The sequence below is a fragment of the Planococcus citri genome, chromosome 2 (genome assembly GCF_950023065.1).
Source record: "Planococcus citri chromosome 2, ihPlaCitr1.1, whole genome shotgun sequence".
Taxonomy (NCBI): Eukaryota; Metazoa; Arthropoda; class Insecta; order Hemiptera; family Pseudococcidae; genus Planococcus; species Planococcus citri.
In genome coordinates, this window is record NC_088678.1 from 45,918,252 (window position 1) to 45,941,208 (window position 22,957).

The 22,957-nt window shown below is 34.0% G+C and overlaps 3 protein-coding genes and 1 long non-coding RNA gene across 9 annotated transcripts in view; 2 read left to right on the top strand and 2 right to left on the bottom strand.

Moving 5' to 3' along the window:
* Window positions 1-13,891, top strand: part of LOC135836100 (uncharacterized) — a 40,272-nt gene extending 26,381 nt beyond the window's left edge. For all 4 annotated transcript variants that reach the window (XM_065350702.1, XM_065350703.1, XM_065350701.1 and 1 more), the window contains 3 exons: window positions 4,780-8,059; window positions 8,958-9,891; window positions 11,904-13,891. In XM_065350702.1, the coding sequence (XP_065206774.1) occupies window positions 4,893-8,059; window positions 8,958-9,891; window positions 11,904-12,455 (4,653 nt within the window). In that variant the 5' untranslated portion in view covers window positions 4,780-4,892 and the 3' untranslated portion in view covers window positions 12,456-13,891. The remainder of the gene's footprint in view (window positions 1-4,779; window positions 8,060-8,957; window positions 9,892-11,903) is intronic.
* Window positions 13,892-13,923: 32 nt separating this feature from the next.
* Window positions 13,924-15,796, bottom strand: LOC135836108 (uncharacterized). The gene is made up of 3 exons (XR_010556999.1): window positions 15,539-15,796; window positions 15,208-15,433; window positions 13,924-15,120 (listed from the first exon to the last, which is right to left on the bottom strand). It is a non-coding gene; the product is annotated as an uncharacterized LOC135836108 (long non-coding RNA).
* An 89-nt stretch (window positions 15,797-15,885) lies between these two features.
* LOC135836107 (histone H3.3A) lies at window positions 15,886-17,269 on the top strand. The gene is made up of 4 exons (XM_065350730.1): window positions 15,886-16,029; window positions 16,281-16,424; window positions 16,516-16,669; window positions 16,747-17,269. The coding sequence occupies exons 2-4, from the start codon at window positions 16,297-16,299 to the stop codon at window positions 16,873-16,875; spliced, it is 411 nt and encodes a 136-aa protein (XP_065206802.1). The 5' UTR covers window positions 15,886-16,029; window positions 16,281-16,296; the 3' UTR covers window positions 16,876-17,269.
* Window positions 17,270-17,421: 152 nt separating this feature from the next.
* The window catches only part of LOC135836103 (protein O-linked-mannose beta-1,2-N-acetylglucosaminyltransferase 1-like), a 104,823-nt gene continuing 99,287 nt past the window's right edge, over window positions 17,422-22,957 (bottom strand). For 2 of the 3 annotated variants that reach the window (XM_065350721.1, XM_065350722.1), the window contains 14 exons: window positions 20,986-21,203; window positions 20,817-20,907; window positions 20,621-20,721; window positions 20,367-20,546; window positions 20,082-20,298; window positions 19,631-19,758; window positions 19,484-19,554; window positions 19,102-19,362; window positions 18,798-18,999; window positions 18,536-18,726; window positions 18,351-18,459; window positions 18,205-18,276; window positions 17,999-18,108; window positions 17,422-17,907 (listed from right to left, as the gene is read on the bottom strand). In XM_065350721.1, coding sequence (XP_065206793.1) covers window positions 17,841-17,907; window positions 17,999-18,108; window positions 18,205-18,276; window positions 18,351-18,459; window positions 18,536-18,726; window positions 18,798-18,999; window positions 19,102-19,362; window positions 19,484-19,554; window positions 19,631-19,758; window positions 20,082-20,298; window positions 20,367-20,546; window positions 20,621-20,721; window positions 20,817-20,907; window positions 20,986-21,203 — 2,018 coding nt within the window. In that variant the 3' untranslated portion in view covers window positions 17,422-17,840. Of the gene's footprint in view, window positions 17,908-17,998; window positions 18,109-18,204; window positions 18,277-18,350; window positions 18,460-18,535; window positions 18,727-18,797; window positions 19,000-19,101; window positions 19,363-19,483; window positions 19,555-19,630; window positions 19,759-20,081; window positions 20,299-20,366; window positions 20,547-20,620; window positions 20,722-20,816; window positions 20,908-20,985; window positions 21,204-21,269; window positions 21,505-22,957 lie in introns of those variants that run through there. The other variant, XM_065350723.1, reaches the window with a different exon arrangement.

Here is a 22,957-nt window from a genome sequence, read left to right on the forward strand (position 1 = left end):
ATGATGAAGTGAAACTGTTTGTGATTTTTCTTCGCTGGTTAATTCTATACTTGGTGAAAACAAAAGTTGGATTGTAATTTGAAAGGTTGAGTTTCTGCTGGACTGAAATTTGGTCTTATAATAAAATTAAACATTTTGATTAAGATCTTTTTCGAAATTAAATTCTGAAAAATTTGCAAGGTATGTTTCTGAGAGAGTAGACGTGAAAGTCATTCAAAATGAAACATTTTTTCATTCTGAAAAATCGTTTGAAACGTGGTTTATTGAATCTTGAAAATTTAAATCTCATTTTTTAAAAAATTCCACTCTTCTTCATTTGGACCTAATTTCTTCTGCAAAGCTGACAGTTAGCAAAGCAATTTCTTCTAATTATTTCAAAAGTATGTTATTTTCACGTTGAAAGTTTTGAGTCTCTCAAAATTTTTCAAAATATAAAAGTCCTTAAAATTGGGTATAAATTGTCCAAAGTGTTGTGAAAATAACTCGAAATTTCAAAAATAATTATCAGTATCTCAAAAATTATACTTAATTTTAAAGCATTTGTATTAAAGAATTAAGAACTCTTATGACCGACTAAGGCCCAGGTTTGTTGAAACATGCTTAACTTGTCTCTATTTCACTGGTCAATTACCTTGTACTTTTTTTGAAGAGTGGAGATGGGGACAATTCTCATGAACTGTCGGTTTCATGTTTAAGGGCTACAATTTAACTACTTTTTCAGCTGTTTGGGCATGGGGAACTTTTAAACATTTGAAAATATCTGTTCTGTAGAGACTTCTGATGATTAATAGACAGCTAATAATAGAAAAATTATATCCGACTCGAAGGACCATAAAATCATTTTTCCGGCCCGAAGGACCATAAAATGTTAATACTCATCAAATGTTCGTAAATACTGTGGATTTCGGATGATGAATCTCGTGCTCAATTTAAGTAGAGGTTTTTTTTAATATTTGTATCATCATTCACAAATTTTTCCGGAGAGAAGCCTTTTCTTCTCAATAATCCAGTCAAATTCAATTTTGTTTCAAAAATCAACCGAATTAATTGGAAATGATGAAATATTTCAACAATCGAAATTGATCAATTGACTGAATTACCTACCGGTTTAATAATAATTAGTTTAAGTACACCAAAAATTTAAAAAAAAACCTTCGCAATCGATGGTAAATCTCACATCGCAAAAATTATTCATTAAAATATACATCTTCATGAATAAAATAAAACTGTCTAATTTCCGGTAAGTAGACTAAAAAAAAAAAACAGTAAAATTATCGCCAAAAAATGTATATCTTTTTATACCTATCTGAACGGTTTATTTTTTCTCGAGATTTGTAATCGAGCAGACAATCGTTTAGCATTAAAATGGTATAATTAAATAACTCGAGGCAACGATGCTCGAGTTATTTTTCCATTTCTGTCACCCAACGCAACGTTGTGCGCTATTTCGTAATAAATTAATAAGAAAAACTACTCTTAGAATGAATAAACATGGTTAAACTTGAAACCTGTGTGTAAGCGCGATTTACTCTCGCATCGTTTTAATAAGAATTTTACGCCGCCGAATAATACATATTCATGTTGGTATAATTAAACGGCTTATTATAAACGACAAAGAGAACAAAACAAAAAAAAAAACCTTCGCTAGTGTCCACGAGACGTATAGGTAGGTAGGTACTTAGTATCATATTTTTATAATTACGGTTAAACATTTACGCAATCCGAGTCCGGAGTCCATTTAGAGTATCCTTAACAGTTATCATTATATGAGCTGTGTTTCTTATGTTAGGCTAGGTTCGAGTTTTTCTAACCAAATACCTGTTCAGCTCAGAACTCTCTGACAATTATTTCTACCGAGGGAAAACTTCTCGATTATTGAACAATGTAGCTACTTTATTAACTCTTATAGCAAGACGCTGACGTAGTTGCAAAAAACAAAAAAAATCAAATTCTGTAACCTAGACTAGACTGTACAAGCGCACAAGTGGATAGGTAGCCAGAGATAGGTACACGATGTATGTAGAAAAAAAATCATGTACATATGCAAGGTTACTCTTGTTCAGGAAACATACTCGCGTTTTATTATCTTCGCGAGAGCACGTTAGGTACATGTAAAAAATATACATTTGAATATTTCCAGCGTTCGAAGAGAATATATAAGAATTCAATGACAATTGAACCCGCGAAGGTTGATCTGTAAAAAGTGCACAAGGTGTGTACGAAAACTTGACCAAAAAAAAAATATACATCGTGACCCTCTCGCTCGAACGATTTTGCCATTTACGTAATTAAACGAGTTACCTACCTCTGCTTAATATGTATACTCTTTCATCTTTACGTTTCAGGATTTAAATATAGTCGATGATTCGAACTCCCAAATACAATCAAAATTCGTACAGTTGGGCTTTGTGAATTTTTTTTTCCAAATTTATATGGTTATTGACCTATAGGGCATTGTTGAGTTTTCACATTGGAAAAAGTTTTGTTATCTTTGACTATATCCATAGAAACCTAAGCAATATAAACACCAACAGCAGCAGATATTGAATGGCAGATGTGTTTTGATACCTGGTCGTCATGGCGACGGTACCTGCTGGTTTTTTATCATTATGCTAACACCTATTGATGCAGATGTCACGTTCGAAATGTAAAACAATAATTATTAGTAGTGTTAGGTTTTCTTCGCCCAGTCATATACGTACCTACGTACATCTACGTTTATAGACACTCTGTACCATCATCGCGCATCGTTCGGAGGAAAAATTCAATTGTAACGCGTACATTATGACGAATGGCATATTGGAAAGTGCCTCACATGCTACCTAGATACATTTCAAATGTACCCAGATTACACGTTTCTGTGTACTCTTCATGAAGTACAGTGCAGATGACATTACCTACATATTCAATGTAGGTACTTACATATGTGTTCTGTATACTGCTGCACTGCACTTTATACCTGTGCCTGTATATGATTTCTTTCACCCCTATTTCAATTCTTTTTAAATGACAGGAGTGCAAAAGTCAAATTTCGAATCAACTAAATCACCATAAAAAGCCCTCTTTCGTCATCATCACCTTGCTTAGTGGCGGAAATCGATCTGACAAATGATTTGTGTGTAGCCAAATACTGAATACAAAATATAGTATAGGTGGCCTGTGGTACTACATTATATGAAGTACCTACCCTCACCCTCTTTATTATTCTTACGCAAAGTAATCAGTTTATAACGATAACAATCGACTGGAGAAAGATGCTAAATGATGTTTATACATCACGCGTCGTGTACCACACACGTACTTGATGTGCATTTATAGGCCTGTATGAATGTGTATAAAAAATAATATCAAGTTAGGGGTGATTTGCCACCGTGTTGCGAGGGATTGCACGCTTTTTTCATTCACTCTGTCTGTGTTTGTCCCTCTTTCTCGAATCCCTCGTTCCAGTACGTTGTTAGTAGATCTATTAAAGCTGATAAAAGCAGATTACCGAGTCGATTCGGTGGGTAAATTCAATTATCCGAGTAACTCTCGTATTAAATCGTTAATTAAGTAAACCCGCGAATTAGTACGCTTTGGAATTTATTTTGATTTTGAGTTTTTTTTTCTTACCTGCTGAAATGCGATTGTAGTAGAAGGCTTAGAGAGGGTATTAGGTACCTAATCGATTTGTGTTGTTTGAAGATGATTCGAAGTGTGTCTAATCGATTATTTTTAAAGCTAATTGGTTCCAATCGTGTCAAGAGGAGTATGGAATATTGAAGGGAGGAAAGGGGACGATTTTTAATTACATATTTTGAAATATGCATGGAGGTAGCTATTTGCACGTAAAGTGAATATGCGTTTGATTGGGAGGGTGGATGGGGGAAGGGACAGTGGAATATATTGAACGTTTTTTATTATTGAGATTTTTTCAAGAACTGAATGAAATTTTTTGGCATTATTTCCATGAAGCTGGTGGAAGTCTTTTCTTTACGTTCATTTTTCTGGATTAATTTCTGTCCTTTTAGATTTCCCCTCTTTCATCATTTACGAAATTTCTGATTCCTAATCAAAAATAATTTGAAAAATGGTGACAATTATTTTAATGCAAAATTTTAAAATTCACAAAAATGTTCTACTGGGAATTTAATCTGGCAAAATTTTTTTAAAAAATTATTGTAGGTATATACTCGTATACAATGAAAACAAAAACATTTGGTGACGGAAAAAAATGCGATCACTGAGTTGAATTTGAAAAAAAATCCGAAAAAGTTCTGTTTTTGAAGGTGAAAAATCGATTGAAAAAAATAATAATGAAACAATAGATAAATAATATTTTAGTGAGTGAACTCTATTTATTTTAAAATTTGTCCTTCCTCTAAATAAAAAGCTTTTTTTTTCTGAAATTGTTAAAGGTTTCGTTTATGCCAAAAATTGACAAAATGTCTTGTTTTTACCAGAAAATTGCGAAAGGGGTAGGAAATTGGATCAGCGAACCCAGGAAATGTTCCTATTCAAAATCCTCTCATTCCCTCAGTTCATATGGCCTGATTTTCTGAAACATTTTCAACCTACTGAATTTTTTGAAAAAAGTTGGCTTTGAAACATGTGGAATTTGGATTTTCAAAAACGAAAAGAATGCTCCGAGTTCTGGTCAATCTGTTTCATGAAGTTTTCTTCAACGATTAAATAAAGATCAATTTTACTTGAACTTAGATACCTACCTATGTAAATTACCCGATTGTTCTATTTATGAATTTGTTTCTAATATTTTCGTTTTTTTTTCTTATGTTACAGTTACCTTTGACAATCGAAGTCGAAGTAATGAACGCATCGTGATTATGACGACGAACAGTATAACATCAACTACAACAACAACGACGACCAAAACGACGCCGAAAAATTTATAAATGAAAATCGATAGCGTAGAAATGATCCATAAAAATGGTAACGTTCTGGGGCAGCCTGTCGCGTTACCTTTGAAACGTAAATCTTTATTGATCCTGAATAATAATTCGGTTATCGTCAAAAAGAATCCTAAAGTTACCGAAGACGAAATAACCGCATCGGAGAGCAACGACGATAACAACAACGATTACGTAGACCACAGCAACGACGAGGACGACGACGGCGTCGCCGGCGAGACGAAATTCTACGACAATGATTTCAAGTGTCCGGTGTGCTCGGAGACCTCGTTGACCGTCGAAGCGCTAGAAGAACACTTGAAACAGCATCCGAATTACAAGCCGACGTGTAATCAATGCGGAGAAGTGTTTGCCGATGTGGAAATATTGATCAAACATACCGCCATGCACGTGACGGATAAATGTGCCATACGCAATAATCAAATAAATTTGAAGATATTAAATTATTTAGAGAATAAGAATACAATTTACCAAAAATTAGCCGAAACTATCGATGCTAGTCAATCGTACAGATGTAACTTCTGCAACGAGTTATTTATCGGTAGTCACTTCATGACGCATTGGAAACAGTGCAAACATTTCCAATCGGACGATTCGAATTCCAAGCTGACCAATTCGGACGAATCGTATAACGCCGACAAGTCACCAAAAGACGGCTCTTTGGCTGACGAGAACGAAGAAGCTGAAGAAATGAAGAGTCATTTTTTAGCCGGATTAAATCTGCAGAGTAAAAGCGATCGATTATCCGACGATGGTAGTTCGCCCGAAAAATGCGATCTAGTCGCTAAATTATCCGGCAAAGATGTCTCTTCGTATCCTAAACATCCGGCTTTCAAAGACGACGACCTAAACGACGACGACGATCCGTTCAAATTAGAAGTACGAGATATGAAACGAAGAGGCGAGTTTCCCTGTCGAATTTGTAAGAAGATTTTCCGAAATTTACGAGCTCTCAAAGGTCACGCTCGTATTCACATCTCTGGTAATCGAGGCATAATGCCTTACGAATGTAACATTTGCTCGTTCACCACGTCCGATAAATCGGTGGTCATTCGTCACATACGTAATCATAACGGCGATCATCCGTACAAATGTCAGTTGTGCTTTTCCACCTTTACCACCAAAGCTAATTGCGAACGTCATCTACGCAACGCTCATCGTAAAACATCTCGAGAAGATATTAAAAAATTGCTCGTCGATTTGAACCATAAAACGCCAAATAACAACAACAATACCACCTCCGGTCCTAACTTCAATAACAAACTTCAGACATTGCTGACGAATAACAAGAAACCGAATATTAATAAACTGTTGGCCAAAAAAATACCCGAAGAATTCGCTCAGAGTTTCTGCCCCGAAGACTTTTATCGAAAAGTTAACGAAAGATTGGAACATTCCGAAGATGAAAAATCCGTTCGAATGTACGACGATGGCAATATCTCATTCAACGATCGTAGTGTAGCTCGTAGCGACGCTGACGACAGCAACAATAGCAACGACAGTAATAACAACACCAATGCTGCCGGAATTATGAACTCGTGTAAAAAAATGGAAGATTTTGCAGCCGTTAATCCAATCCTGCTGGCAGGTTCGGATTACAAATATCCTACTTTCCATTTACCAGGCGGATTAGATATGCGTTTATCTAAATCGGAGAAACAATTCTACGAGGCTAACTACAAATCGTATAACGACGCTATTGTCGGATCAGGTCTAATACCGACTATTATTAAAGATAACGGATTTATTAAAGTTCCTTGCTTCGAGAATACATTCGTACCGAATGGCGTCGGAGGCTGTAGTTCCAGTTCCGATCACGACGAACCTCTAGATTTGAGCGTCGACGTCCTAGATTTGAGTAAAAAGAAAGACGACGCCGGCGGAGACGATTCAGCCGCCGAAGATCTCTCGGTGAAAACATGTCGCGAGAGCTTCAGCAGCGAGAAATCAGAAACCACGTCTCCGATTCGTAAACCACCCGCTGCTGTTAATCCTTTACTGGTCGGCAACATGAACCAAAGCTTGTTTTTCGCCAAAGACGATTTAAGATACAATTTCCCCAACAACCACCAAATGGTTACCAACTTCTCATCGTATTTTATGCAAAATCCAGCCGTCAATTTATTCTCGAATAATTTGAAACTCGAACCCGAAGACGACCACGCTAAAATACGTCCTCTTATATTCAGTCATCTTGTCGCCAACGCAGCCGAAAGATACGAAGGCATAAGACCAAACGTACCACCGTTCGTAGACTTCACCAAAAAACCAGATCCTTCAGTCAACGAAGAAATTAGTCACCACCATAATGAGAAAATCGCGGCAGCCGATAATGCTAAATTCAACCATACCAAAGATATGCCGGTCAAACCTCGTAACAACAAATCATCGACCGTGAAAATGGTCATGAAAGATGGCGTACTCGTCGAAAAACAAAAACAACGTCGTTACCGTACCGAAAAACCATTCTCCTGCGCGTACTGTTCCGGTAGATTCACTCTGCGCTCGAATATGGACCGACATGTCAAACAACAACATCCCGGATTCTGGAGACAACGCCAACGTGGCGGATCTACCAGGCAACAACGAACAAAACATACCAAAGAAGAGTCGAACTCCGAATCAGCAGCTTTTCCTTCGACTCTGACCTCAGACATCGTATCCGAACAAGAGACCACCTCGCACGACACCGATTACCCGATGAACCCAATCGTCGCATGTGGTAAACGATCTCCTAGCTACGCCAGCGATCACGAAGCTGACACCGAAGATAACGTGGAAAAGTGCAAGAAGAAGAAATCCGCCGAAGATGTCGATAACTCGGTTTGTGACGATGACGACGACGATGACGAAGAATTGGTCATAGATGAAGAAATGGACGAGCACGAGAGCGAAGAAAAATCCTGTAGCGAACCTTCCACCGCTAATACTTCCTGCGAGAAAGATACCAGCAGTTCGGTCAAAGAGGAGAATCCTGATTTGGCCAGCGTTAGAAGTCTTCTTGATAACGTGTCCACCCAAACGTTCAGTCAGTATTTTCGCCCCGAAGATGATCCGAATAATAAAAACGGAGATGGCAGCGATGATGATGAGGAAGGATTAGTGGCCGGTAGCAGTAGCGAAGGCAATGGATCCGGCGGAGAAGAAAATAGGTACGTTGAATTTACCTAATTTACGTTGCGAAGGAAAATTTACGCTTAGTATTTTACTATGTAGTCAAACGGTATCATATCTCCGGATTTCCAGTTACACTGAAAATTTCACGTACTGGGTTTTTCAGTGTAGAAGTATAAAAATTTCTAACCAGGAACTAGGCAACACTTACCATCTGCTACGTAAGTTTGTACGTTTGCCTAACTCCTGGTTACAGGGGCATGACAACATGCTCGCTTAATTTTTTCCGTTATAAATGAATGAAAATTCGTTAGTTTTGAATTCTTTTAGTCGATAAAATTTGTGTGCATTGTATTTTTACTCATCTCAGAATGAGTCATTGAATCCCAAATTTTCAATCCAATTCACGAGTAGTTCCTAAAATAAGAAAAATCAAGAAATTGAAATACATAAATAATGCAAGTCACTGAAAAAAATGATAATTTTTCGATGAGTTTGAGAACTTGAACCTCGTTGAAATTCAAGTATAAGTATGGTTCAAAAAAAAATTTAAACATTTCAAAAAATGTTGAATTTTTCCAACTTGAAAATTTTTATATGATCCCAACTTTAAAAAAAAAATAAATGAACAATTAAGTATAAATATTGGTAAATGATTCATGTCATTTTTAATTTATTTGAATCATTTCACGAGGAGGGGGGATATTTAAGTGCCTAGAATAAAAACAATTTTAAAAAATGGCTGAAAAATGTCAGATTTAAGAAAAACTATATGGTAAACTATTGTATGTATATATTTATTTGAACATTCAAACACTTAATCCAATTTAAACTTTTTATGAGATTACACATAACTAACCCTAAGTAAGATCACATACGGAAATCCCTTTGAAACTACTTAATCCTTCTAACAAGATGATAATTATTTTGTTTCAGAGCTTCGAACGAATCGAATTCGAAAAACGCCAACAAATCGACCCCCGGAGATGGTACGAAGAAGAAGAAAAGCGCATATTCTTCTGCACCAAATCGAGTCCATTGCGATTTCTGCTACAGATCGTTTCCATGGGCATCGTCGCTGCGACGTCATACTCTAACCCATACCGGCCAGAAACCGTACAAATGTTCCAATTGCCCGCTTTTGTTTACAACGAAATCGAACTGCGATAGACATTTCCTTCGGAAACATCGTTCGCAAATGAACGATTCGAATCAACCGAGCACGGTGACGGTGATTAGTAACGCGGAAAACGACGCTTCATCTTCCAGTACTAGATTGATACCGAATTTTTCTATGCGAAATGTACCCGAGCGACCGTTCAAATGCAGCAATTGCCCTAGTTCGACATTCTCCACGTATAATAATCTTAAAAAACATATCATCGAGAAACATAACCAAAGCGACGAGAAACTGGTGATCGATAATGCGAAATCACCTTCGTATTCGAACGATTCGCCGACCAAATGCAGCAAAAAAGAAGATATCAGTTTATCAGATACTAGCGACGTTAGCGTTGTCGAAAAACCCACCCAGGGCGAATTACCCAAAGAAAAAAGTAATCCGGCTACGGTGGCAGGGGCCGCTGGATATGACCAAGCTGGCTTCTTCAACCACGTATCTTCCGATTTACCATTCAAGTGCCATCTTTGCGATCGTAGTTTCGGTGAAAGACAAGAGGCGCTGGATCACATGGGCGAAAGCCATTCGGTCGAGTTTCAGCATCTCATTTGTAAAGGAGCGCTCGACATGAATGTCAAAATGGAGGATTCCATTAATCACGAAGACGGTATGTTCATGAGCTCCGCCAATAGCGACGAAAACAATGCCGAGCAATGTCGAGGGCGTTTTCCCGATTACTCGAGTCGAAAAGTAAGTGTAATTTTATTCCGTAGATGATGATAATGATGATGATGCTGTTTGCTATGCATTAGAGATGTAATTGTACCCTCGAATACTTATATAGATATGCCGAACGAATTTCCTTATATCTATTATTTCACTCGGGTACTTTACTACTTATGCTTTTTTTTCTTTCTTTCTTTTATATGTATTATTATACCTACCTACCTAGTTCATGTTGCGCTTGCACGAGTTTGGCTATGTTTGCTGATGTGTAACTATACATTTTGTTTGCATTTTGTATGTATTTAAACGCTATGAGAATTATTTCCCGAGTTTGGTGTAATGGGAATGAGATATTCTGTATTGAATATTGATGTATTAAAAACGGGTTCCAATCGATTTTTCCATTATGTAGTTCAGACGTCGTCGGTGCTTTGATAAATGAAAGGATCTCAGATTTATCAGGAAGGGAGGGTGAGAAATGGAAAAATTCAACTCTAGTTGAATAATGCCTAGATCTGTCTATTATCAAGTGAAAAAAAATTGGGCAAATTGCTTTGTGTCAGAAAAATTTTCATGCCATTTTCTAACCCCTCTCTCGAATAACAAAAATTACCTCGTGAAAAAATCACCTAATTACGAAGTTTAATTTTTTTTTAGCCCTTTTTGGTCTGAAAAAAATTTACTCTTAATTTTTTTAATTAGTAGCTCATTAAAATTAGAGACTATCGAAGAAATTATTGAAATTCTCTACAAAACATGTATATGTAGGTATAATCAACAGAGGAGAGGGGTTGTAATTTTCTGGAAGGGTTTGAATTTTCATTTTCTGAAATTGATAGACACTTTTTTTTGGTCGTAAAGTTTATTTTAAATACTTAATTTTCACTCATTTCTTTTTTCTCATGGGCGCAAAAATGCTGTTCTATTGTGCTTTAATCTTCTCCTCCCCCTTCTGAAATAATTGAAGGATTTTTTTAAAATTTAAATTTAATACTGATTCCTGAAACTGAAAATATTATTCATGTCATGTAGGTTAGTTTTTTTTTTTTTTTTTTTTTTTTTTTTGAATAAGAAAATGGTTAAAAGTCGATCAATTTAAAAAAAAAACTCATGTTTGACTGTAGAATTTACGTTTTTTATTTTAATTAAAATCATTATCTTACCAACACGGTTTTATTTAAACATAATGTAGTGATAGGAATAAATTTGAACTTATTATTTTTGAAATTTTGTACGAATAAGAATTATATTTTGTTATGTAGTTTGCAACGCCTTTTTTTACCTAATAATTCTTAAGCTAAAATATTTCGTAGCATTGTAATAGAAAAATTAATTAGTAGGTAAATTAGTTGATAATTTTTCCTTCATTTTTCGTAGCTAGAAGGTATTTTAATACGTCTGTAATGAGTATTACATCAGGTACTGGATCGAATATTTAATTTTCCAGTGCTTATGTTATGCTCGTTATATGCGTATTTGATAAATACTGATTTTTCCATATCATCGTTACCCGAATGATCAGATTCCAACTTCTGTGCATGAAAGCTTCGCATTGGCCTATTTCATATTGCTTCGTTGGTCGTGAAAGAGCATCTTATTAATACGCGTAATTTGTCTTATTAGTTTATTAGTTAGTTCGCCTGATGTATGTTTTATTTATTTCATTATTAGTACAACTGAGCTTTTTTTTTGCTATCACAAATGTTAATCAAAATTTTGGCAATTTTTTTACAATTTTTAGTTGTAGTTTTACGATAGATATGGTATGAAATTGTAAAATAGGTAGAGTTATTCGTACAATGTAGGTAGATTTATGATAGATAGTGATGTAGGTAGAGATAGGTAGGTAGCGAAAAATGTACGACTATTGTAACACTTTACCCATAGCTTTGATACGTAAATTCTGTTATTGGCTGATTTATTCGCTTGAATTTCAGTTTCACATCGCAAACACGCCATTGCTATTGCTATCTATTAGGTATTTTTGAAAATAATCCTCACCATTGACGATACTAACAAGTTTGTTTAATTTTCAGGTAATTTGCGCTTTTTGTTTACGACGTTTCTGGTCAGCGGAAGATTTACGCCGTCATATGCGAACTCATACCGGAGAACGACCATTCGCATGCGATATTTGTCAACGTAGATTTACCTTGAAGCATAGCATGCTTCGGCATCGTAAAAAACACTCCAATAAATCGTCCAGCTTCGTTTCAACATCTGGTGAGAATTCACCGATCTCCGACGATGAAGAGCCACCTTCGCCTGGATCGTTCACACAAAGTATGAATCGATCGAGTGATGAAAAAGCCTCCGAACTAATCTCCATTTCGCACAAGTTGATGAAAAGCTACGATTCGCAAGATGCGAACGACGTTAATTCGAATTTTTTCCCTAATTCGGACAAAGAAGCTAAAACTACGGAAACTACGAGTAAATTAGCCAGCGTTAAAACAAATCTATCCAAAGAAGATGGTGTTGATCTCATTGCTAAATTATTAGATATAGACGATAAGTCCTTGGTCGATGAAATGTTAACCAGTAAATCGGCCGATGATGTTGCCAAATTATTAGGAGTTAAGAAATAATTCAAGTGTCTTAAAACTGAGCACCGTAGAGGCTGATAGCTTTTTTTTGTTACACTTTTTATTTTTTCGATTGATTTATTATTTGTGATTTCCAAAAATGAGCTTATTACCGTTTATTAAGATACGACTGTAGGATTGTTTTTTTTTTCTAGGTTATTTAACTTGTTTCCTTTTTTTAGTTGTTGTTCTTTTTTATACCTAAATAATTTTACAAAAGTTTTATGTTTTCGATAACGTATGTAATACGATGATTCTATGCCTATTTAAATTTTGATGCCGGATAAGTTGCCTATACTTGACCCCGTATTTTTTAAAAGTCGAACTATGCGTCACGATGATTTTCAACTTTATGTTTTTCTCTCTCTCCTTTTATTTTTTAAATTTTCTTTTCCAATGATTTTAAAATCTCTTGAAATAATCTTCAAATCTCTTATCATAATTTGAAGATTATTTCAACAGCGTTGTTTTGTTCGATTACGAAATATTGTCGAATATCTGTTATCGCAGATTACTCGATTCAAATAACAGATATTTGACGATTGTCTCCGTTATTTTTCATAATTTTAAATTCAAATGGCGCCTATTTTTTTCCAATAAGATGAAAAAACACTTGAACTTGGCTATTGTTCGACAGGAACTATCAAGAATACTACATACTCGTACTTCAATTCGAATGTAATCAGTATTCTTAACAGTTATTGTCTGCATATTCACAGCGAACTACCAAATCGTGCCTCAATTTTGCCTCGTTAAGAGTTAATTTGAAATTTATACAAAATATACCTACGAATTATAATTTTTTTCGTGACTACGAAGATCCATTCTTTTGTTTTTGTCATTGTTTTTTCACTTCGAGTTGAGCGTAGAAATTAGTTTAGGATTCTTATTAATGACGCATTCGTTTTCTCTCCTCTATTAATAAATACAAATCGGTAACGAAGGAAAGAATAACTATAATAATGTTTATCATACTAGTCATTTTGTTTTATAATATTTGTATAAGAAAAATGTAGATAAATTTTGTTGCAAAGTATTTGAGTTTTGCACAGATTACCGAGAATTTAATTTATTATTTAGCACGAAATTACCTACCTGTACAGAATCTTAATTTTATTTTGTAATAAATTATATACGGGTTCGTTAATAATTTAGTTTTATTATGTAGTTGTGTCATAAATTGTATTAAGTTGTAATGTGATAAAAAGATTAACAATCAATCGAAACAAAAACTTTCTGTAATTTATAATCTGTACATAGAATTTTCGGTTTTGGAAATGTACAACATTTTATTTACCTACCTTCTCAAAAATGAAAACACAGCATAGAGTTTAACTTTTGTCTATATAAATTTATTATTCAAACTCTGTAGTGCTTTCGAAAAAAAAATCAATTTGTGCAGTTCTTCAAATTTATTGGTTTATTTTTATCGCTTAATCGACTCATCGTTGTAATATTTTGCTCCTCCATGAGATATTTTTCTAGAAAATGGCATTCCTATGAACTGTCTACTGGGATATGCAGCCATATTGCTTTGATCTTCGGTAGGCGTTATTATCAAAACAATGCATTTGATCTTTGGAAAATTTTTATTCGAGAGTCTTTTATTGTGTATGTTTCGAGATAGATATTTTTTTTTCTTTTTCTTTGTATATTATATTGTGATACAATTTTGTTCAAAAGTTGTATTTACATACTTGCATTGCCATAATGTAGTTGTAGATTATTAAATGTTGTAGTTGCTACGAAATTCGACAAATGTATCATTAAAAAAATAATAATTGAAAATCTTGGTTGTTATTAATTGAAATGAAAAATTCCAATATCGTAACGTTTAAAGAATGAGTACAAGAATGGTTTTCAAAATGTTAGCCCCTCGGAACATAAATGTAGGCAACACACCTAACATTGTAGATGCATAATTGATCATGGCCATTGTTATACAGATTTTTAATTTGCTGGCTTTCGGACATTTGAAGCCTCCCTAGGAAGACTTTTTTCAAAATAAAACGTATGAACTGAAGTGTGTGAGTGTGACATTGCGGAGTCTGGAGTGTTTTTCTACCTACAGAACAAGTTTTCCTTTGATGAAAAGATCTAGCCATCTAATCTAGCCAGAAAAAAATAGTTGAGAAATACAAGAATAAAATTACTGTGTAGACAAAATGTTCCCAAGCTCACGTCAGTTCTATTTTATAAATATAGTTAACATTTTACATCGATAAAAAATGCAATAATTTCTAAATAGAGTTTTCAGGGTCAAAGATTCACTTTGAATGCATCCAATAATATAATAAAAGACTGAAGTACTCGCTTTATAGGTACTTTTTTTCATAGGTCATCAACTCTCTTGGCAGTTCATCTACATAGCTTATGAGTTATGAACTTTCTCAACTCTTTTTGAATCTGATCAGCTCATATAACATTTGTACGCTCTGTTCGTAGCTTATTAACTCTATTCTTCGATTATTATTTATTACTCGCTGGGTGGCTCAATGACTCTCTTTCAAGTTGATTAGCTCTCTTGGTTTAAAGTCTCTCGGCTGCTCACATTTTTGGGAGAAAAGAAAAATGATCATAATTTCCTTTTAACGTGAAAAATCACCAGCAAAATATGCGAATATTGACATCAGTAGGCCCACGAACATAAACTCTATTCTGACGGTTTCTGAAACAAAAAATTCCTATACTGATAAAAATCGGACGATCATGTAATTCATGATCGTGTTTGCTAAAATAAAATACTCGTACTTACCTACTCACCGATATTAAAAAAACAGAGGTCACAGCCCAGGAGACTCAGTCGCATCTTTGCCACAATCTTTGAAAGTTTAAAAACAGCATACTGCAGTCTGCAAGCTATCGTTTTTACCTCCACTTTGGAGAAATCTCGACGTCGACGTTTAGCCCTCGCATTCAGCCGATATCTAGTGCATGAATCAGCCAATTTTCGCCGATACAGATACACCAATTTGAAGGGTCTAAAGGCAAAATAATACATTACAGAAGCTTTCAGAAAAACTTGGGGCTTGGGGCACACAGATGGATGTTATCAAATACATAGATTTCGAGTCGAGTATGTTTACCTTGGCAAATGGATTTGCTGCCTCGTTGAATACTGAACCCATGGATGATACACATTTTGACCAAACGAGACATTATATTTTTAATAAATGATGCGGGATCTGTCCGCTTCTGCTTCATTTTTTCAAAAAAAAAAGTCTACAAAAGCAAAGCAAAACATTTTTATTTACATTTTTTTATCTAATCAATTGAGCATGGATGAATGAATGAAAAAAAAACCTGGATAATCGCAATGACTCAAATAACCAAAACAAACAACTTCCACAAGCGATTCAAACGCAATGTTGTCAAACAAACACGCCGCAAAGCCATTTTCTGGAATGTTGATTGGCTCCCTACTCTTTTACTTTTTTGAGGGAAATTGAAGAAAATTTTTGTTTGAAAGAAAGGGAGGCCATCTTGTTTCCTTCGCTTGAACCTTTCCTATCGTCGCGTTTCGCATTCGTGTTTAGTGTTGCATAATTATTTGTTTTGTGTTGTGAATTTATTCAAGGTAAGAAAACGAATGAATTAGATTTCATTTTAATGTTCAACTATCAATTAGATTCTGTCTTTTCATTAAAATCTTGACGTTTGCATTGATTTTACAAAATGTAAACATCGAATGTTGATGCTAACATTTTGTTTCTATATCTAGGTCAACCACTTGATAACTGATTAACACCTTTCTATTAACGAAATATTAATACGATTCTTACTTTGTGTGAACTTTCTCACATGTTATTCTTATTTATTCGATTTCAGAAGTTGATCTTTTGAAATGGCTCGTACTAAGCAGACAGCTCGTAAATCGACGGGAGGTAAAGCTCCCCGTAAACAGCTCGCTACCAAAGCAGCCCGTAAAAGCGCGCCATCCACTGGAGGAGTAAAGAAACCCCATCGTTACAGGTAATAATTTTTGATTCTAGTTGAATTTTTGAATAAATTCTAGATGTGTATCTTGTGTTTGGCTGAAATAACACCAGCGTTTAAATTTCAGGCCCGGTACCGTCGCTCTTCGAGAAATCCGTCGTTATCAAAAGTCTACTGAATTGTTGATCAGAAAATTACCTTTCCAACGTTTAGTTCGTGAAATTGCACAGGATTTCAAAACTGACTTGCGTTTCCAAAGTGCTGCTATCGGAGCTTTACAAGTACGTCAACGTCGAGTGTTGTGAGATTACGAATATGTCGAATGAAGTTCATATTTCATTCTATTTTTCTCTTACAGGAAGCAAGTGAAGCTTATTTGGTCGGTTTATTCGAAGATACTAACTTGTGCGCTATCCACGCCAAAAGAGTAACCATTATGCCAAAAGATATCCAATTGGCTCGTCGTATTCGAGGAGAACGTGCTTAAGTGTGTGTTTTATTTTATTTCCCTAAATTTTAAGTTGGCTAGGAATTATGTGTTGAAGAACTAAGGTTAGGTAAACCATTACAATTTATTTTTATTTTTCTATCGTCTTATTCAGCGATTAATTACTTTAAGAGCAGTTCCTAATGTTATTTACGAAAATTCAAAATTATCTTCACTTTTAATGTTATTGAAATTCCGATAGTATTTCAGTCTAAAACTTGGTATCTTATTGCATTTGCTGTAAGTTTATTCATTATTCGTTAATTTATCTTCGGTTTTTACGGACATTTTTTAATTTTTTTAATATCGCTTCGTAGATGACTTTATTTGATGTGTTGACTACGTACTACGTTGCATAATGTAATTGATCACAATAAAGTTTTAATATGCTTTAGTTTAGGTTTTTTTTTCGTATGATACAGGCGGTGGTTTCATGCATGCTATTTATTTAATTTTTACTCACGATCGAAGTTATCATCAACGAAATCAATTCTTTCACGTATGCGATTGCACGTATAAGTTTTCGTATTTATAAAACAAATGAAATAAAACTGACAAAATTTTATTTGGAAGAACAGGTACAAAAAACAATGTATCACAATAATACTACAAAATAATTTATAAAATGACATTTCAAATATACTTTTCGTAAAAACGTGGACTTTCCACAACGTAGCAGGATTACCAAAACAAGCGAGTAAGTTATATAAAACGTTATAATGAAACAATATTCTGGAAATCCCGCTAAATAACGCTTCGATTCGTCATAGAATGAAAAAAAAAGTGCGCATATAAAAAATGTAAGCGTATTTAATACGCAATAAAAATTGAGCATTTGCTTTGTCAATTATATAAACAAGGTGGGAAGAGACTTGACAAATAGACTAGTAATTGGATTCATATCTTGAATAATTTTTAAAATATAGGTGGTAAATAAATGGATCATTGATGAGTTTGAATTTGCTTCAATGCCGAAGTTTATTTTTCATTCCTTGCATGTAAATTGGAGTTACGTTAGCTGGTTTGTATTGCCTTTGAAACAAATCAAATGAATATTTTAATTAGTTTCATCCAAAACTTGACATTAAATTACATTTTTACTTCTTTAAAAAATAGAACTTACGAGTAATCCGAACTAGGAACACCAATCACAAGGACTTCGCTGGTTTTCATACGTAATCTCCACATACTCCTGTGATATCCTCTAGCGTCCAAGTCCCAAATTCTAAAGCACTGTAAACATAAATTACACGTAGGACATAAATACGAGGTGATAATTTTTTTTATTTCAACAAAAGTAATGTAAATCCATTAGCTAGATTAACATACCCTTGCAATTTCTAACCAAGTGGAAAAATCTCTCGAATGCACCATCTTGATGTAAACTAGTAACGTTGTATCCTATGAAACAATCATTTCATATTACGTTATCTATTTTCGAGTATATTTATCCAATTAAAATTTTTTTTACTCACTTTGACATCCGGTATGAAGTCTTTTTCACAAGGACTTTTGCTATGATCGACCACTTGTCCATTTTTTATCATATTACTAATCAGTGTTTCGTAATTGTGTTTCAATAAACTGTAAATTGAAAAACAATGCCATTTAAAATAAAAAATTACTTTTTTATTCCAATTGAAAATTTTCTCTATTTTACCTATCAACATTTTTTAGTTTAACTTGTTTCTGGACATTGAAAGAATGACTCTTGAAATACATATCTTGAAAAAATGTATTCACATTCAGTCCTAACGAACCAAAATGATATGTTCGAGAAACTTCCGGTACAATACATTCCCTGTCCTTACGAACAGAAGAAGAACGCATCCACATATCCCAATCCCAGTACTGGAAAAAGTCGTTATATTATTTAACTATCCGGTATAATGCATTTTCATTTCAAATCTCTAAATATGCACCTTGTCAACGGTTGGCCAATTAGGTTCGAGTTCTTCTTCAAAAAGAGATCTTTTCAACATCCATCCTAAACCTGGCATTGTCTCCACGCGGTATAAAATGCTTGGATCAAGACTGGTATGCTCGTAACTTAAATCATTCCATGCAGAGATACAGTACAAAGTGGAATCATTTTCTAACAAGTCGACTGTTTGATTGAAGTAACTGTGGGATGGAAAAATTTTAAAATCACGTTAGCCATTCGTTACTACGTAAATGATTGATATTGAAAAAAAAAAAATAAAATATATGCAAATAAATGATTACCTAAAAAAGTCTGGCGATACGTCCAAATCTTCTTCCAAAATTATAATATATTTCGAATTTGGAAAACGTTTGAAAGTCGAAGCTATCGATGCCTTGTAATGTTGGGAAACTCGAGCATTCTTTCGACCAATTGGCATATGTTGTACTCCTTGAATACCAAACAATTTGGTAACATAAAGCGGTTCTTCAAAAAATCCATCAATGAATACGGTAACCATGGACGAATTAACTCCTGTGGCTGATAATAATGATTTCAACATTCTGAAAAAGAAAAAACCAAACATATAATCTATGTGAGTATGTACGAGTAGGTACTTTCTTAAGTGTACATTTTTAGGGTCCAGAGTAGGTAATTATTGTGTATTGATAGAAATTTTCTCACCTATATAAATACTGAGGTCTATTACTAGCAATAATGGATACAGGAACATCAGCGATTCTAGAGTCTATAATCTGGAAAATTAACAAAACATCATAAATAATATCTGATTTGAATACTTTGTGATTGAATTAAATATAATTCACGTACAGGGTCAGGGTCAAAAGAAACAGGCGAAGGATTCTCACAAGAGCACACATGACCATATCCTTCAATTTGATTACAGAAAGTTTTTCTTCTTTCTAATTCATCACCGTCAGGCCAAATACATTCGCTTTCTGTAACAAAAATTACAAAAACAAAATAAAAAATAAAAAATTGAACAAATTCATACTTTTTTGAATATATTTAAAAATTACCTGCTAATTAAAAGATTAGGCGATGAATTATATTTTTTGAACTAAATAATTTTTTAAATATTCGTTTTTTTGAAAATATACTTTAAAAAAATAACTAAACGGAAATATGAAATACACATCAAATATGGCCTGATTTTTCTTGAATATATTCAAAATATTTATAATCTTGTTCCTCTGAAAAGAAAATAATCTGTGTGTATTTCCTGAAAACAGCCATATCAAAGGTATGTTTGGATATTCACCTTCGAATGAAACTAGAGGAACTTCCACCTTGAGTAAAACAGCCGATCCCCACGTATTGAAACCAGCACTTTTACTGAATGATTCGCCGTACAATTTATCACCCTTTTTGGTCACCATTGCCCACATATCTCTCCATCCTAAAATTGCTGCTTTCTCGGATCCCATTTTTTTCAATATTTCGCGAGCGTGACGTTTCATTTGAAAAGTACCTTCATCCTAAAATAATAATAATTATATTCAATTGCCAAATAAGCAAATTAAAAGAAGACTATTTGTACGCATACTTTGATTGCGAAAACTAAAATTCGACCATCTGATATCATATTGAGGAATAATGTCATAGCATCGTCTTCATGAGGTGAATACGTGTCGAACGTTCTTTGAGCCATCACGCTGCCGGAAGCTTGATTTAAAACTATGACATGGATTCCTCGACCATGGGTTTTATGACTATCTTCAAGAATCTATTTTCAAATATAAAAATTACCTTGAGACGTGAATTTCGTTTTGAAAATATAATAATGATATTGATACTTACAGTAGTACCGTCTACAATCACAGAAACTTTGGACTGACTTGAGATCACTTCGATGGATAAAATCTTGGGGTTATGAATGGTCATATAATCATCTAATTCATCTGTGAATATTGAAATCATTAGTGATCAATTGATTATTATAAGAACTAGGTACCTATAAAAGTTAATTGCCAAAAAATTGTTGATTATAATGTACCTTTGGGTAGCTCTTTGAAACGACGAGCAGATATGTAAATGAATCCCACGTTAACGAATAACATCACAAATAAAATTATTACGATAATCATCTGCAAAAATTACGGCAACAATGAAAATCAAGTAACAGAGCTATTCATTCGGATATTGATGGGTGAGAGTTTACGCACCTTTAACGATTTAACTAAAATTCGTCTTCTAGAAACTGGCTTCGGTATTTTGGAATTTATATGTGGAATGTAAATGCCAACATTTCCCAAATCAATACTTCCTGGACCAAATTTTTTGCTGAATAGTAAAGGAATATTGTTGAAGTTCTCGGAGAAGGGGTTCATTCCCCCAAAGATGGCTTTCAGGTGCCTGGTACTAGCGCTTTCAATGTCATATTCTGTAACAGAAATAGTAAATTATTTTTACCCTTTTGTTTTTATGCATCTTTATTTTTTACACTTACAAGAATAATATAGCAGGAAGAATATTTGTATTTGTATAAATAGTATTGTGCCATAGTGCGAGATGAAGAGTTGAGGTTTAAAAGCGGAAAGCTCGAAGAATGAAAAATTGGACGGCAGGACGGCACCGGTGCTTAATAAATAAAATTTTTATGGTACATAAAATCATGATTTTCCTTAAACTTTGAAGAAATATGAATTCATTTTCGAAAATCAAATCAATTTTAATTTAAAATTTAAGTAAATTTAAGCTAAGCAGTTGATAAGAACGGGAGCAAAAAAATGTGATAAGAAAGTGTTTGTACTTTGTTTGTCAACATTGTTGACGTCATTGATTCACCAATCACCAGCTGTTTGAACTGTTTCGTCATTCAGTTCAGTTCAAGTCTACTCATTTGAATATTTTTTTAAAATTTAAATAAAATTATTAAAAATTTGAAACTTTTATTTTCGTTGCAATTTATTTTGAATTTTTGAAGGCTACGAATGAATGAAGCATGAATCCTGATTTCTGGCAGCAGAATTTTAATTTATTTTCTCGTTTTTCATTCAACTTGAGTGCAAGAAACAAAAAAATAACCTATCTTGCTGCAGTTTTTGCTTGGGGATGAAAAAAATGAAATCTATTTCGCAAAAAGGAAAAAAGGATGAAAACGAATTTCGGAATAAACTTCGAAACTAAACTACAGCATGATAAAATTATCCCATTTGTTGAAGGAAACTCCTTCCCGGTCTCGTTTTCTCTTTTGGCCTACCCTCCTGCAAACAAACTTCGAAAATAAAACAACTAATATGCTGAAGAAGAAGACAGAATAGATACCTATTAAATATTGAAAACTATGAATATGAAAACACGCGAGCCTATCATAATATTGTTATTAACTTTTAACTGGGATAATTTTGATTTTCAAAAATGAATAATTTGTTTGCATCAAAGCGGTTCTCGTGTTTCCTAAAAGTAATAGTAGGTACTACATTTTGCCGAATTATTTTCATCGGTAAAACATCGATGAAAAAGTATGGGACGAATACAAGTAGGTAGGTATACCATAAGTACCTCGCTTAGAAGTATACAGAAGCATTTTCTACAATATTTGCTCTCATATAATCATTTGTTTCGTATGACTAGCTCGAAAATGAATTTTCACCCCTGAGAATAACCACGTCTACGTCTATGTGTGGAACATATCGAGTGAAAAAATTCGCAAGCATACGTTTCCACGAAATAGCTGCAAATTCTTCCCACTAACGCCAACGAAATTCATACATCATTAATAATAATACCACTTATATGGTAAATTTGTCTTAAAATTTCATCTTCGTTTCTGCTTCAACTTCCGTTTTTAAAATTAACGGAAAGCTATATGAATTATTTCTACAAACTTCTTACAAGAATTTTCAGACGTCATGCGAGTAGGTAAGTATAAGTATACACAAGCTATAGTTAGTCAGCGTATACAAGCAACAGTTTGATAAAATGTTTCACCAACGAATTCACAAACTAAATTCATTAGTCAAAAATGAACTCCTGCTAATAATAAAACTTATACGGAGGATATACGTTTCTCTATTACATTTTCACTGAAAACTTTACTAAATTGAAATGAAGTATTTACACGCCACTCTGTATTATTCCTTTAACGATTTCAATTACAGAAAGGTACTTCTTGGGTCGATAGTTTTGTAAGAC

Excerpts from the sequence above, each read along its gene's own strand:
- LOC135836107 (XM_065350730.1), top strand. The coding sequence starts at position 16,297 with ATGGCTCGTACTAAGCAGACAGCTCGTAAATCGACGGGAGGTAAAGCT. Across the intron at positions 16,425-16,515 it reads AAGAAACCCCATCGTTACAG|GCCCGGTACCGTCGCTCTTC; the intron begins GTAATAATTTTT and ends TTTAAATTTCAG. Across the intron at positions 16,670-16,746 it reads CTGCTATCGGAGCTTTACAA|GAAGCAAGTGAAGCTTATTT; the intron begins GTACGTCAACGT and ends TTTCTCTTACAG.